This window comes from Mirounga leonina, unplaced genomic scaffold (assembly GCF_011800145.1).
Source record: "Mirounga leonina isolate KUSES-001 unplaced genomic scaffold, KU_Mleo_1.0 Mir_448, whole genome shotgun sequence".
Classification (NCBI taxonomy): Eukaryota; Metazoa; Chordata; class Mammalia; order Carnivora; family Phocidae; genus Mirounga; species Mirounga leonina.
Genome location: NW_023270758.1, coordinates 2,011,060 through 2,027,594, shown reverse-complemented (window position 1 = coordinate 2,027,594; position 16,535 = coordinate 2,011,060). Strand labels below are relative to the sequence as shown.

Below are 16,535 nucleotides of genomic sequence, written 5' to 3'. Positions count from 1 at the left end.
TATCTATCTATCTATCTATCTATCTATCTATCTATCTATCTATCTATTTTTGTGTTCATTTATTCATCCATCTATTTATTTAGTAACAAAAATGGGATTATAAAGGCCTTCCAATTGTTTAAGGCAGGAAGATTTATCTGCGGCCAGTTACTCCATCATAGCTGGAAACTGAAGTCCAACTCATTCCTTTTTTATTGATGGGTGACATTCCACTGAATGGATGTACGATATTTGTTTAACCTTTTACTTGTTGTTGGACATTTGGGTCATTTCCAATTTTTGGCTGTTTTGAATGAAATTGTGCATTTTCTATGTGGTTGGGTACTGTTTTAAGCACTTTACATGTGTGAACAAATAGAATCTTCACAATTTTTAGCTATATCACATAGAAAGGGAAACTGAGGCACAGGAAAATTCGGTAAATTGCCTGAGGCCGCACAATTAAGTGGCAGAGCCAGGATTTGAATCCGGATTTTGAGTTCACACTCTTAACTATGCTATTCCAACCTCTCATGATATACATTGTATCTGCTTTTTAAATTTAACATAGTAAGGACATCTTTCCAAGTCAGTTTGTTTGGATTGTAGTTAATCCAAGTGGATTGTTACAGGAATTAGAATATTGCACACAGCTCAGAAATGATAATTGTCTTTGAGAGAAAGGGATCCTGGAAGATTCTTAGATTGGGGAACTTGCCCACCACTGTGCCAGGTTAACAAATCTCCTACCTTCTCCAAACACAAAGTTCCTAGCACCCCCGGCCCATTCCCCACATCCTGTCTGAACTCTGGTCTCCTAGCCACTTGGCAAGTAGGGGAACTACTCATCATAGGGGAGCCTGTCATCGTGACCTTCTCCTGTCTTCAACTGAAGCTCCCATGGGTGGACGGCAGACCTGTCCCACAGAGTCCTGGCCTATCTGAATTCACGGAATGTTGCCTTCACCATTCCCAGCCTGCAGGTGTGTACCTGAGATTCATCCCTATCATATATTTCCCTCTCAGCACTCCAGGGTTGTAAACTCAGGGGCCAGGTAGGATGGGGAAATGGACTATAAGGTATAGAGCTAGTTTTCACTTCCACAAGGAAACGTGTTCTGTCCAGTTGTTTTGAAACATGATACAAGCTCTTTTGTGTTTTTCCTCCTTTCTACCTTTGAAGGAGACTTGGTGTATTAGGGTGTAGGCTGAGCTGCTGTAACAAAGAGACCCCAAATTCCAGCAACACAATGTAGTTTACCTCTATCTCTTGTTATCTAGTTCAGAGCTCAGTGGGAGATCCAGAGAGGAGAGGAAGCTCTCTTTCAAAAGACTATCCAGGGCTCCAGCTTCCTTCTATCTGGTTGCTTTGTCATCCTCTACAGAGTTGTTGACCACATGATTGAAATAGCACATCCATTCTCCAACTCAGGAGAGGGGGTGGTGGGAAAGAGGAAGTGAAGGGCGAGCATCTTCTCTTTAAGGACGTGACCTGCAGGTTGCACCCTTCTTCCTGCCCACATCCCGTTGACTCACAGTCCACAGTCACATGTCAGGAGTAAGAAGAGAGACCTTTCTGAGAAGCCGCCTAGTCTGCTAAAACTTGTGGGATTCTTTTGCTAAACAGAATTACAGGAGACTGGCTCTTTGGGTGTAATGACCAGTCTCTTGATTACGGGTCCAAAAAATATTTTTCTTCCCTTTTAACTCTACTGTAAGAAAAACAGTAGCACAGGCATGGTAATAGATGACAAAGATATTTGTGGAGCAGTAGGGCTTGCCGGGGACTGTGGCAAACTGGACAGCACGTGCCTCATCAGCATGATCGTCAGCCCAGGGTGGTATGTCGTATCTTTACCATTATATTGTGAATAGCACAGAAAATTGAGGAGATATTCTTTCGGTATTCAAAAACTATCCGAGTCAGCAAAGAAGTCATGTCATTGACGAATGAAATTCTGACATCTGAATGAATGAAGTCCTGACATCTTTATTGTTTCAATTTTTATTTACTTTATAATGAAAATGAAAATATCAACCAACATTCACATGAGAGCTACATTCAGGGAGTTGGTTGCTAACTCTTTACCAGGACACCCACTAGCTGGAGGTGGCTGTTGGCCTCATGGCATCTGCTTTCTTTCTTCTGTTCATCGGTCTGTGGCCACCTAAAGGCAAGTAATGCCTGCCCCTTTTCTCTCCAGCAGTGTTTTCTCATGAGATGTATATATTTTAACCTGACTAGTAGATATCTTCTCTCTCTTCCTTTGTAAAAATTTATTTATTCATTCAGTATATCTACTTATCTAACCTCTAATCTCTGCCAGGCATTGTTCTAGACACTGGAGACTCAGAAGAGAACAAGGCAGTCACACTACTACCTACATGGGCCTTTCATTCTAGTGGGAGAGTCACTGAGTGAATCATTATTCAACTCATTCAAGATAGGGAATAATGGGTGACACTTATTGATCTCTTACTATATGCTAGGCACTATTGAAAACACTTTACACACACTCCTTTCATCCTCATAAAAACCCTACATAGTCAGTTTCTACGGTGTCTGTTTTTCAGCTAAGAAAACTGAGGCCCCAAAGTAGTGTTGCCCGTTTAGCAAATAAAAATACAGTATTCCCAGGGCACTGGGCTGGCTCAGTAGGTGGAGTGTGTGACTCTTGATCTTTGGGTTGTGAGTGTGAGTTCTACACTGGGTGTAGAGGTTGCTTAAAAAAAAATGCAGTGTTCCCGGTTCAATTTGATTTGCAGATGAACAATGAATAATTTTTTCAGTATATGTCCCATGCAATTTTTGGGACATACTTATGCTGAAAAATTACTCACCGTTTAACTGCAATTCAGATTTAACTGGGCATCCTGTGTTTTATCTACCAATCCTAGTTAAATAACTTGTCCCAGGCCACACAGCTAGTCGGTGGCAATGTGGGGATGTTCCCGTGGGTTGTCTGGCTCTAGAGCCCAGCTTTGCCCATGCCATCACAATATGCTGCCTCTCTAGAGCACCTTTATTTAACGGAGATTTAGAAAATAATTCCCCAGACAGCAGAGGTAATCTCTTTTAGGAGACGCTTTTGTCCTCTCCTCATCACTTCCGAGGGGACGCCAAGAGGGAGTTTGTTCATGCTCCCTGAATTTTGCTTCTACGCTCGTAGCTGGGGGCGTGGGAAAGGGTTAGAGCAGTGCCAGTCGGGGAGTGGTAAACGTCCCGGACGGAGGCCAACTGCTCTGGACTTGAAACCCCAATCACCTATAGGGACCAGGCAGGCCACGGGGAAATCGGCTGGCTGGGTGGGTGGTGAATAGGAGTGTAATTACAGGGAAGAGCTGCTCCCCGGCCTGCTGTTCTCATCAGGAAGGGGTTACGCCTAGTGTTGCCAAATCTTCGTGTTTTCCAAGAGAACTCGGAAGTCTGGATTTTTGTGGGGAATCCCCTGACTTTGAAACGTTGGCAGCTAATGAAAAGTTTGGAGCCAGCCAAACCAGACATGCCCACTAGCTGCCAGCTGGTGGGCTCTGCTGGGAAGGAGGTGGCCTGGCTGGGCTGCTGGCCATGGTGCTGACCATGTGCTCCTGTCCTGTCCTCACTGAGTCTTCTCAACACCCCAAATCCAGGCAGCTGTGGAACACCACCTGGAGCAGCGTCTGTACCAGCCGCTGAAGCTGCTGGAGGACCTGAGGGAAACAGATGCTCAGCAATTCTGCACCGCCATGAAATGCCTCTTAGAAGACAAGAAGGACCTCTTGGTGAGGCGTTCTTGGCACCCCGGGAGTAGGGGAAATCCAGAGCCAGATGGTATTTGTTGAGTTGAATCCAACTGAGCCTCACTCAGGCCTTCTTTATGTCTTCCTCCCACCTTCTCCCTTCACAATCCCCCCAGGAGCTTGCAGACCTTAGCTTTCTCACTTACTTTTTCCAAAGCTTGCAGACCTTAGCTTCCTCACTTACTTTTTCCAAAGTTCAAATGAAGAGGCTTATAGTATATATTCTTATGGGAACTAAGAGATGAGGGGTACAGAGGAGCTTCTAATAGTTTGGCTCAATAAACATCCATGAATGATTACTATGCATCAGTGGACACTGGGTTCAAAGATGAAAGACAACCCCTGCCCTCAAGGAGTTTACAGTCTGGGGGTAGAAAAAAAAAACCAAACAGAAATAGACAGATTTCTACAAAATAAAGTTGGTGATCAAAGAGCATCACAGAGCAAGGTCTATGAGACCCAGAAAAATCCTTGGGACCCAGAAAGGTGAGGTTTAGAGTTTTCTTTATCAGAGACACTTTAATGTGGGAAACAGTGTTTCCTAGAAGGAGTTGAACCATGTAAACATTTTAATAGTCACAGACTTACTTTAATGTCTATTATTAAAATAGAATGGGAACATCCAACCTGTGAGTTTGGTAGAGATGTAATGTTTCCTATTGAAATGAATTTAAGTTAAAAAAAAAAAAAGTCGGTTTAAAAAAAAAGTATGAGGTAAATAATAGTAAAGGCAGTGCAAAGATACAGCAAAAATGAGGATGCTGGTCTATGAAAATGATATTGATTAATTTTTATTGAGGGTTTACTATGTGTCAGGTGTTAATCTAAGGGAACATTCATCAAACCGTTTCTGTAAAGGACCCGATACTAAATATTTTAGGCTTTGCAGGCCATGTATTCTCTGTCACAACTGCTCAACTCTGCTGTTGTAGCAGGAAAGCAACCATAGGTGGCAGGTAAATGAATGAGCATGGATGTGTTCCAATAAAACTTTATTCACAAAAACAGGCAGTGGACCAGATTTGGCCTGTGAATCATAATTTGCCAACACTGTTCTCAGGGTTTAACATGCATGGACCAATTGAATCCCTTCCAGGATGTTCTGAGATAAGGACAATAATAATCTTACCATTTCAATATTCAGATAAGGAAATGGGCTTGGAGAGGTTGAATGAATAACCTTGCATACACAGCTCGAAAGTGGGATGTTTGAGGTTGGAACCTGGGCTCCTGACTCTAGCTGTGAGTCCTTCTGGCATCTCGTGAAGCCCATGGGCCCCTTCTCAGAATAACTTGTGAAAAATCTATAAAATAAAACACAAAGGATTATAAAGGAAGCCAATTCTATTGAAGGGCGTTTATTAAAATATGTAAAACAAACACATTTGGAGTATAGTAACTGATATGCTTAACACATCCAATGACAAGATTTAACTCTGAGTCAAATAGCTTCTGTAATTTTGAGGAGGTATTGATTATAAAGGAGATTTCAAGATATCTGTGACAACTGTAATGCGTTATGAAAGTTTCAGATTTCTACTGATGACAAATCCAAGGTCCTACTAGTGCTTTGGTGGCTTATTGTCTACATTCATTCCTGAAGGAAATGCTGGAAGTAAGTTCTGTGGCAGTAAAATGAAGGCGCAGTTTCTTCCAGTGTTCACATATGCCCTAAATTCTATCCACAGACCTCTGCTGCAGAACTCCTGAGCTGCATTCCTAACCACTACACTGTTTAGCCCCTGAGAGTAAATGACCGAAGTTAGGAAACACTCGGTCATGGTTAGAAATGTGGGCTTGGATGCAGATACACCTGTTTCAGATCCTAGCTCTGTGTAAGTTTGGGAAGGTTGCTTATTCTATCTTTTGTTTACATCACCTGTGATCTTGAGATAATAATAGCATATAACATTTGTTGAGTGTGTGGTCTTTGCTCAGTCAGTGATGGTTATTATGTTTGCAGGGTGTGCTGGGGGAAAGACGGGTGCCAATCAAATTGTGACTAAGCCCTGTCAGCATTCCTGGGTTCTGTGGTTCAAAAGTCATTCATTCATTCATTTGTTCATTCATTCATTCATTCATCCTAACGGGCTTTCTCAATATTTTCTGGATACCAGGCATTCCTAGTGGAATGGGCGTCAAGGGCACATGGCTTGGGCGTCAAGGACTTTTCTGGCTCAACCCCTGCTGCACACCAAAGTCAGCTGCCTGGGCTCCACCAAAGAGCAGTTCAATCAGACTCTGTGGGGCAGTGCTGGAATCACCTCCCCAGTGGTTCTGATGTGCAGCCGGGGTTGAGAACCATTGGCATGGAGGAAAGACAGGCTCATAAGCATCTCTAATGCATCATGGAGTTTAGCTCAAGGTGCACTTGGGAGCACTTAGTGGAGGGAGATTTGATTTTGAGCAAAGTAGGAGGGCATTTGAGAAGACTTCACCAAGAAGGTGATGACAGTTAAGCTTATCCATGAGGGAGGAGCTGGATTTCGCTAGAGGAAGGAGGTGGGGAGGGAATTCCAGCTCAAGCATGCGCCTGAGGTGTGAGTCATGTGGTATACCTGGAGCGTGAGAAGTTGCCTAATGTGGGAGAGGCAGGTGAAGGCCTCAACTTTGTTCTGTAATAGATAGAAAGTTCTAGAAGGTTTGACAGAGCAGTGATGTTAAACAGTGGTCCTGAATTTCCCCACTACTAAGTATGGTTCCTCCCAGGGCTTCCAAATCTAGAGGCCTCTCACGAGACAATCCTAGCTTCTTTATTTTAGGAGCTGGAAGACATTGTTATTGATTTGAGAGAGATCCGGAAACAAGCCTTCCAGAGCCCTGGTGTGAACCGCAGCCTGTTTGTCATCACACTGGAGAGGTGTTTCCAGTTGCTGAACTCGCTGGAGTGTGTGGAGATCCTGGGCAGGGTGCTGAGGGGCTCCTCAGGCAGCCTTCTGCAGCCGGACATCGCAGAGAAGCTCCCCCAGGACCTGTGTGAGGACGCTTTCAAGAACCTGTGAGTGTTTCCCCCAGCCCATGAACCCCACTCCTCATTCCTCAGAGGTAATATATGGCAGAGGGGAGAAAGCAAGGGGAGCAGGTTAACATGTGAGGCCTGGAGCAGAGCTTAACATCTGTGGAGTTTAGAAATGGTTTGATTAGGGCCCCTGGGTGGCTCAGTTGGTTAAGCGACTGCCTTCGGCTCAGGTCATGATCCTGGAGTCCCGGGATCGAGTCCCGCATCGGGCTCCCTGCTCGGCAGGGAGTCTGCTTCTCCCTCTGACCCTCCTCCATCTCATGCTCTCTGTTTCTCATTCTCTCTGTCTCAAATAAATAAATAAATAAATAAATAAAATCTTAAAAAAAAAAAAAAAGAAATGGTTTGATTAAAACAGTACCTCCCAAATGTCGGTCATTCTGGTACCAACTCACAATTTTTGCCCATCTGTACACCACTGGTACTATTCTTTACTTTTTTTTTTTTTTCTTTATAGTGACTCATTATTTTTATTTTTATTTATTTATTTTTAAAAGATTTAATTGATTTGACAGAGAGAGAGAAAGCACAAGCATGGGGAGCAGGAGAGGGAGAAGCAGGCTCCCCACTGAGCAGGGAGCCTGATGCAGGGCTCAATCCCAGGACCCTGGGATCAGGACCCGAGCTGAAGGCAGACGCCCAACTGACTGAGCCACCCAGGAGCCCCATGACTCATTCTTTTTAACTAACATTTATTTAAAAAGTAACTTTGACATCATTACTGTAAGGTCAAGTCATATTGGGACTAAATGGGACTGCTGCATATGGCAACAAGGAGGTCGTTGGTGACTGGGGCCATGAGAAGAGGCGTGGTGGGGAGGGGACCAGGCCGTAGTGGTTAAAGGTGATCAAGACACTTCATACCCAGTGGGGTGTCTATAATCAAAATGTCAGATAAATATTTGCAAATGACATATCTGATAAAGGGTTAGTATCCAAAATATATAAAGAACTTTTAAAACTCAACACTAAAACTCAACTTTTAAAACTTTAACACTCAGTTAAAAATGGGCAGAAGATATGAATAGACATTTTTTCAAAGAAGACACACAATAGACACATGAAAAGATGCTCAACATCACTCGGCATCAGGGAAATGCAAATCAAAACTACAATGAGATACCACCTCACACCTGTCAGAATGGCTAAAATCAACACAAGAAACAACAGGTGTGGGTGAGGATACAGAGAAAGGGGAAACTTTCACACTGTTGGTGGGAAGGCAAACTGATGTAGCCACTCTGGAAACAGTATGGCAGTTCCTCAAAAAGTTAAAAATAGAACTACCCTATGATCCGGCATTGCACTACTAGGTATTTACCCAAAGGATACAAAAATGCTAATTTGAAGAGATACATGCACCCCAGTGTTTATAGCAGCAGTATCTGCAATAGCCAAATTATGGAAACCACCAAAGTGTCCATCGATTGATGAGTAGATAAAGAAGGTGTGATCATCATATATATATCATGGATATTACTCAGCCATAAAAAGAATGAAATCTTGCCATTTGCAATGACATGGATGGAACTAGAGCGTATTATGCTAGGTGAAATAAATCAGGCAGAGAAAGACAAATACCATATAAATTCACTCATATGTAGAATTTAAGAAACAAAACAAATGAGCAAAGGGGAAAAACAGAGAGAGAGACAAACCAAGAAACAGACTCTTAACTGCAGAGAACAAACTGATGGTTATCAGAGGGGAGGTGGGTAGGGGATGGGTTAAATAGGTGATGGGGATTAATGTGTGCACTTGTGATGAGCACCGGGTGTTGTATGGAGGTGTTGAATCACTATACTGTACCCTTGAAGCTAATATTACATTAGCTAACTGGAATTTAAACAAAAACTTAAAAACAAACAAACAAACAAACCCAAAACCAGGATGTCAGATACTAACCAGTGTTGGTGAGGATATGGAGAAATCAGCACCCTCATATACTATGGAGAATGTGAAATCATGCAGCCTCTTTGGACAACAATCTTGCAGTTCCTCAAAAGGCCAAGGACAGAGTTGTCATCTAACCCAGCAATTCTGCTCTTGGGTATCTATCCAAGAGAAATGAAAATGTCTGTCCGCACAAAAACGGGCACGTGAATGTTTACAGCAGCACTGTTCCTAATAGACCAAAGGTGGAAACAACCCAGAGGTCCATCAGCTGGTTAATAGATAAACAAAATGTAGCAGGTACAGGCTGTGGAATAGTATTTGGCCCTGAAAAGGCCATGAATGAAGTGCTAATGCATTGTCCAACATGCATGAACGTTGGAAACATCATGCCAAGTGAAAGAAGCCAGTCACAAAGATGACGTATCGCATGCTTCCATTTATCTGAAATGTCCGGAAGAGGCAAATCTATGGAGACAGAAAGTAAATTAGTAGTTTCTAGGGGTTGGGGTGACTCGTAGTTGGGAGGTGGTAGCTAAAAGGGTATGGTGTTTCTTTTTGAGACGTTTAAAAAGTTCTAAAATTGAATGCGGTGATGGTTGCACAACTCTGGGAACACCATTGAATTGTACATTTTCAGTGGGTGAATTGTATGATGTGGGAATTATATCTTCATAAAGCTGTTACAAAAAAAGAAGAGGGGTGCCTGGGTGGCTCAGTCGGTTAAGCGTCTGCCTTTGGCTCAGGTCATGATCCTAGGATCCTGGGAACGAACCCTGAGTCCGGCTCCCTGCTCAGCGGGGAGTCTGCTTCTCCCTCTCCCTCTGCCCCTCCCCTCACTTTTTGCACGCACACTCATTCTCTCTCAAATAAATAAAATCTTAAAAAATAAAAAAATAAAACAACAACAACAAGAAAAAAGAAGTGACTAAGAGGTGAGGAAGTGGAGAGCACTCTTTAGAAGAAATTTAGATGTGAAGGACAAAGGAGAAATGGGCCAATAGCTACACATAGCAAGGGAGTGGGAAGGCTTTTTAAAACAAGACAGCTTTGGGTCCATTGGCTGTTTTGACCCTGTCTCAAGTCCTCCACCTGTTTGTTCTGTAACTGACGCCCATGTTCGTCATTTAGATCTGCGGTGTTCAAAGATCTCTACGACCAAACCTCGGCTCATTCCCAGAGAGCTCTCTACTCCTGGATGACTGGGATTTTGCAGACGTCCTCCAAGGCTACTGGTGAGCCTGGGCTTTGGAGTGGGATCACTTTTCAGGGGGAGTCCATCCTTAAAAGTAGTGCTTCCTCTCTGAAGATAGGGATTTGATTTCATTGTCATTTCTGATTTTTACCCATCCTTCCCACCTTCCGAAAAGGGTTTGATGTGGCTTATGGAATAAAACACATACCCCAGGGGCACCTGGGTGGCTCAGTTGGTTCATCGTCTGCCTTCGGCTCAGGTCATGATCCCACGGTCCTGGGATCAAGTTCCGTATCAGGGTCCCTGCTCAGAGGGGAGTCTGCTTCTCCCTCTCCCTCTGCCCTGGCTCATGCTCTCTCTCACTCTAGCGCTCTCTTTCCCAAATAAATAAAATGTTTTTGTTTTTTTTTAAGATTTTATTTATTTGAGAGAGAGAGAAAGACAGAGAGCATGAGGAGGGGTGTGTGGCAGAGGCCACAGAGGGAGAAGCAGGCTCCCCACTGAGCAGGGAGCCCGATGCAGGACTCGATCCCAGGACCCCGAGATCAAGACCTGAGCTGAAGGCGGATGCTTAACTGACTGAGCCACCCAGGTGCCCCAAATAAATAAGACTGAAAACAAAAACAAAAACAAACCCATACCCTATTCCATCCATACACTTCCCACACGTTCCAGTCTCCAAAATAAGGATGCCTCTGCATCTTACAATCAATGGGCTATCCTAGTTTGTAAGTGGAATGTAAATAATGACAGTGTCTTGGATTCGAAGAGAACCTTTAGAGTAAGGTTTCAAGTTCAAGAATCTGTACCATAAATCTGGATTAGAGTGGGACGTGGTAAAATTTTAAAAGGAAATCTAGGCAATAAAGCACAGAAATTTAGTGCGAAGTTTCCTGGCAGCCAAGGCAGAAGTAGATCAAGACTCATTTATTTTACAGATGTGTATTAGAGGAGTCAAATTCATGGAGCTGGAAAGTAGTGGTGGTTGCCAGGGGCTGGGAGGAGGGGGAAGTGGGGAGTCATTGTTTCTTGGGGACAGTTTTGGTTTTGCGAGACGAAAATGTGCTGGAGGTGGATGGTGTTGATGGTTGCACAGCGAAGTGAATGCACTTAATACCACGGAACCATCCACTTACAAATGGTTAAGTTAGTAAACTTTATGTTATGTTTACTACAACCGAAAAAAAAGAGAAAAAAATGACTGTGTAGATGAGTAATGCAGACAGTGTCTCAGACGGCTTCAATTTGTTGAGTTTTTAATGTGAGTCGTGTAAACAGAATAAACTTTTTAAACACTTACCGGATCCTACTATGTGTCAGCAACTGGAGATACAGAGCAAAATAAGACAAAGTCTCTGCTCTCATAGAGCTCTTGTTTTATTGGGGGAGGGTAGGTGGAGAAAAGTTTTAAACCATCAAATTAAGAGAGAGAGAGAGAGAGAGAGAGAGAGAGGGCTCAGGCACCAGTAGGTGCTATGAAGAAAATAAAATAAAATGGATGAATGCTATGGAAAGGCTTAGTGCTTTCGACCAGAACAGGACTTGGCCATCGTTTTCCATAAAGGGTCAGAGTAAATATCTTAGGCTCTGTGGGCCTGTAGTCTGGCTCAATGAATCAACTCTGATGTTCTGGTGCTAAAGCAGATATTGATAACAGGTGAGCAGGCAGGGCTGGGTCCCAGCGGAGCCTTATTTATGGGCCTTGAAATTGGGATTTCACAATTGTCACATGCCACAAAATAGTCTTCTTTTGATGTTACTTCCAACTATTTAAAAGCGTAAAAACCAAGCTCGCAGCCTCCACAAAAGCAGGTAATGGGTTGGATTTGGCTGGTGGGCTATGTAGTTTGCCAGCCTCTGGACTGGAGAATCAGAGAGGACCTGACATTTGAATTGAGGCCATAATGAGAAATGGAACGGATCCTGTGAGGCTTTGGGGGAAGGGTGTTGAAGGCAGGGGAACAGCAAACACAGAGGCCCTGGGGTGGGAATGAGCTCAGTGTTTTGGGGAAACATAAAGGAAGTCTGTGGGACTGGAGTGTAGTGAGGGCCAATCAATCCTTTTCCTGGAATTAAGCTCTGAGATTTGTGTATAAGGAGTGTCCCACAATAGAATAATCGATGTCTTCAGTGCGTAGCAGAATTCCCTCTGCCTGATGCTTATTTACAGCCTCAGAAATTTGAATCTCACCATGTGTAACCCTGAGAGAGCCACTCAGCCTCTAGACTTCCCTAAGTCCTCGTCGCCAGAATTTAATTAGAGACAGACGTTCCTTCTAAAATTCCTATATGCTATGTTTCATTATTATACTCAAGTGAATTAAAACGAATTCTGCTTGTACTTTAAGCTTTTTATTTTTCATGGAGTTCCTTGAGGTAACTGGGAATGCTTTGGGTGTTAAAAATATCCCGATCTTCGGGATCCTTGGTCTGCAGAAATACAGTTTTTACTTTATAACTAATCTAAAATTAACAACTCAACTTGGTTCTTGATGAATTTAGTGGCTCCCTCCCCTACCCACACCCGCCCAGTTCTCTAGCCTTCTGGGACCAGCCCTTCTAATAACCAAGTCAAATGTCCAGAGTCTTCATCTCATCTAGGGGATCCTAGGGCGTTTATCTGTGCTCATCCCAAGAGCTGAGTCCTGGGCTGACGAGGGATCCTGTTGTTCTTGTGACCCAGCCCATACCACAGCTGACTTCACCATCTTGTCTGGGCATGAGAGTCATTGCCCCTGGCTTTTTGCAATAGCTCTTGGTGATGGAGCCACTGTGCCCTGTAAACGCTCCCCTGCTTCTTCCATTTCCCCAAAATGCCACCAACACAATGTTGTTGTGTGTAAGAGTCTTTTACTGAAGGATTGGAGGCAATGAGGGCGATTCTAGCTTAGTGAAATGTGAAGTCCAAATGGAGCCTGGACATGATGTTTCTTGAAGTCCCACTGACATCCCGCTGACGAGCAATTTCAAATGCCTGAACAGAGCGACAGAATCTTCTGGGAATTCAGAGGAGGGAGAAATTACTGATGGCTGAGAAGACAAGACAAAGCTTTAGAGGGAAGAGGGAATGTTTGAACTCAATTCTGAAGATAGGATTTCGGAGCAGAAGAGTTAGGGGCAAAGGCATTCTAGCTGATGAAAAGGGCCCACATGAGAGAAGATTTGGAGAACATTTGGGGTGCATATGAGGAAGGATGAGTAGTTGTTTTGGCTCAAATACAGTAACCTGGTGCTAATCAATAAGGCTGATAATGATTATTACTGGTAGTAATAAAAGAGAGTCATATATATTTCAAGTTTCCAGACTATTTAGTAACTAAGTGAGCTAAAAGTAAAACTATATTTTGTGATCTTAACTATTAAAAAATAGTCTGCATTTTTTAAAGGAATTTTTTTTTAAAGATTTTATTTATTTATTTATTTGAGAGAGAGAGAGAGAGCAAGTGTGTGGGGGGGCGGGGAGGAGCAGAGAAAGAGGGGAGAGGGAGACATAGCAGACTCCCCACTGAGTGCAGAGCTCAACTCAGGTTCGCTCCCACGACCCCAAGATCATGACCTGAGCAGAAATCAAGAGTTGGCCGCTTAACTGACCACACCACCCAGGTGCCCCCAAATAATCTGCATTTTTTTTAAAGATTTTATTTATTCATTTGAGAGAGAATGAGATAGAGAGAGCATGGGGGGGGAGGGTCAGAGGGAGAAGTAGACTCCCTGCGGAGCAGGGAGCCCGATGCGGGACTCGATCCTGGGATTCCAGGATCATGACCTGAGCTGAAGGCAGTCGCTTAACCAACTGAGCCACCCAGGCGCCCATAATCTGCATTTTTAATAAGTTCCCAGGTGGTCCTGGTGCTGCTAGTCCAGGGACCATGCTGCTGAGGAACAAAGCCTCAGGTGGCTGGTATCTGTGATTGCCTATGTGTAGCGTAACGTCTCCTAGGTAGGAGGCTGTCCATAAATGGTTGTTGAACGAATGAATGAACATAGGAAGGAGGTCCTGACATCAAAGATGGTTTTGATTATCGCATACCAGGCAGGGGCTTTTATTTAGTTATTTATTTACATATTTCTCCATTTATTTATTTTTTGCAGACGACTCTGTTTCATGGGTCAGTGCAGAAAACTTATGGATTTTGGGAAGATACATGGTTCACCTATCACTTGAAGAAATTGTGAAAATTAGTCCTGTAGAAGTAAGTGGGAAATGCACATTTCCATGTCCCCATCACCAAGCCATCTGGGGAAAGGTGTATTCTAAACCTCTCATGTTCAGCCAGTCAAGGTGCCCTGGAAAATTGGATACCCACCTCGGCCAATATATCTTGAGTCTCTGAAGAAAACTCTTGGGATGAGGCCTCAAGTGGTTGGTCATCAGATTGCATTTAGTGTAGACGAACCAAGAAAAGAACAAGAATTGTAGACAACCAAGATAGCTCCAATGTGAACCAACATGATATAAAGAAAATGTTGGCTGTGAACCAAAAATCATTTTAGGGTATTTTTGCATTCAAGAAAGGCCAAGGACAATAGCTATAGAGTTTCTGGTCCTTGGAAGCATGAACCCAAATCAAACGAATCATGGATTACTAGTGACTTCTATTTATAGCTACTTCTATTGATAGCTATTTCAGTATGAGCAATGATTGGATTTTAACTGTAGAGTTTACAGTTGAGAAATGTACAAGTTCTAAGGTTACTTTCACTCACTGGCCAACCTGTCTCTGTCCTCCTGATGTTGACCCAGTCACACTAAAGTCCCTTGGGCATCATGATTCTGGAATGCAGTCTCCAAAGCATGCTGCCAACAGGGAGGCATTCATAAAGACTTTAGGGCTTGCCTCCAGTTTTTATCATGTGTGTCTTGACTTTCTCCTAGTCAGTGAGAGAAGTGTTTGTATCACATGACTGGCTCTCTCAAGGGCCAATTGATCCAACAATGTCGGCTTATTATGAAACCAGAGGCAGAAACAGGTTGTTCTTTTTCTTTATCTTTTTTAAAGATTTTATTTATTTATTTCAGACACAGAGACAGAGCACAAGCGGGGGGCGGGGGGGCGGCACGAAGGGGCAGAGAGAGAAGCAGGCTCCCAGCTGAGCAGGGAGCCCGATGTGGGACTTGATCCTAGGACTCTGGGATCATGACCTGAGCCAAAAACAGACGCTTAACCGACTGAGCCACCCAGGCGCCCCCAGGTTCTTCTTTTTAAGAAAAAATTTAAAATTTTTTAATTGAAGTATAGTTGACATATCTAGGTTCATCTTTTGACCTAGGGGGCTGAGACTATTTCAAACGTCTTTCAATTTTATAATCTTCAGTTATAAAATGGATTAAACCTCAGTTTTACTCTCCCAATATTGAGCGAACTTCTGCAAGTTAGGTGGAGATTAAATTGTTAGGAAGCTGGACCCCTGGGGAGGAATTTCTAAGATCAAGAGGTCATTTGCAAATTTTCTTCATCTTCTAAAAGTGTAGCGGAGGGAGGCGAAGCCCCACAGGGTACCAGCACTAAGGGGGAATTTTATATGGACAAAGAATAGAATCCACAAGGGAGAGATGACTTCATGAGCACAGAATAACAGTGCATAGAAAGATGGGAAACTTCAGCTTGACACCCTTGGACACCCAGGCAGAAAATGAATAAGAACAGAAAGAATCTGAATGGTGTATTTAATAAAGTTGAACCTATATATCTCTATCTTTCTCTATATTGTATCTTACCAAGGGAGCACACACTGGTTTTCATTACCCGAGGCCCATTTGTAAACTTATTCATCTAAAAAAAACACCCTGATGCTCCAAAGTGCAACATTTGTGGACCATATTCTCTGACCTCCCCATAACAAATCTACAAAGAAATGTGCAAACATTAGCTTTCAAAGAGTTCAATGGCTCAGATACTGAAATATAACACTTTCCTACTAAGTGTTGGGTTGAAGAGGAAGCCAAAACAGTTGTGACAGACCATTGAGAAATCAGTGACAATGGGAACTGTGCATCTCTGAGTCTCTGAGGTGGGGCACAGCATGGACCACCAGGGTGGGGCTGCTTGGGGCCACGTCAGTCCTCCTCACTGGTCTTCCTGCCCTTTTCCACCAGATTAGGCTGTTTATCAGCTATGACAATACCACCAAGCTGCTGGACACGGTTTACGACATCACACCCGAACTGGCCCGGGCGTTCCTGGAGAGGATCAGCTCCTCCAGCTTTGACATGAGGAATACCTCCACCATCCACAGGCAAGGGGCAGGGGTTCTCTGAGTTGTTTCTCAAAATGTGATCGAAGCACCAGCTTCCTCTGAGCAGCAGAGGACCCTGGGAGGGAAGGGAGGTAGCTGGTCCATCTCTTTAAATAGCCCCATGTCTCTGTGCACATGAGGGGAGGCATTTCCCCAAAGAAACACCCTTTGAAGGGGTTATAAAGTGGGGTGAGGTGGGAATAAATTCTTTCTGAGCCTCTCCCGTGCCAGGCATTTTAGGCAACCTTATCCAGTGCCAAGATTCCAGCTCTGAGCATGGAAATAGGATATCTTAAATACTCAGTTCTCTGTCCAAGGTCAATGTGTAATTTCCATTAGGGTGGGTCGAGGATTGGAAAGAGCTTTTGGGTCCCCATATTTGTGAACCTCTTGTTATCCAGATTCTCAGGTGGGGGATCCACAGATGACGTC

The 16,535-nt window shown here is 43.6% G+C and overlaps 1 protein-coding gene across 1 annotated transcript in view; it reads left to right on the top strand.

Moving 5' to 3' along the window:
- OTOA (otoancorin) overlaps window positions 1–16,535 on the top strand; it is a 61,577-nt gene that overhangs the window by 1,683 nt on the left and 43,359 nt on the right. The window contains 6 exon segments of the mRNA XM_034988068.1: window positions 875–962; window positions 3,610–3,741; window positions 6,522–6,757; window positions 9,803–9,906; window positions 13,959–14,059; window positions 15,964–16,128. Coding sequence (XP_034843959.1) covers window positions 875–962; window positions 3,610–3,741; window positions 6,522–6,757; window positions 9,803–9,906; window positions 13,959–14,059; window positions 15,964–16,128 — 826 coding nt within the window.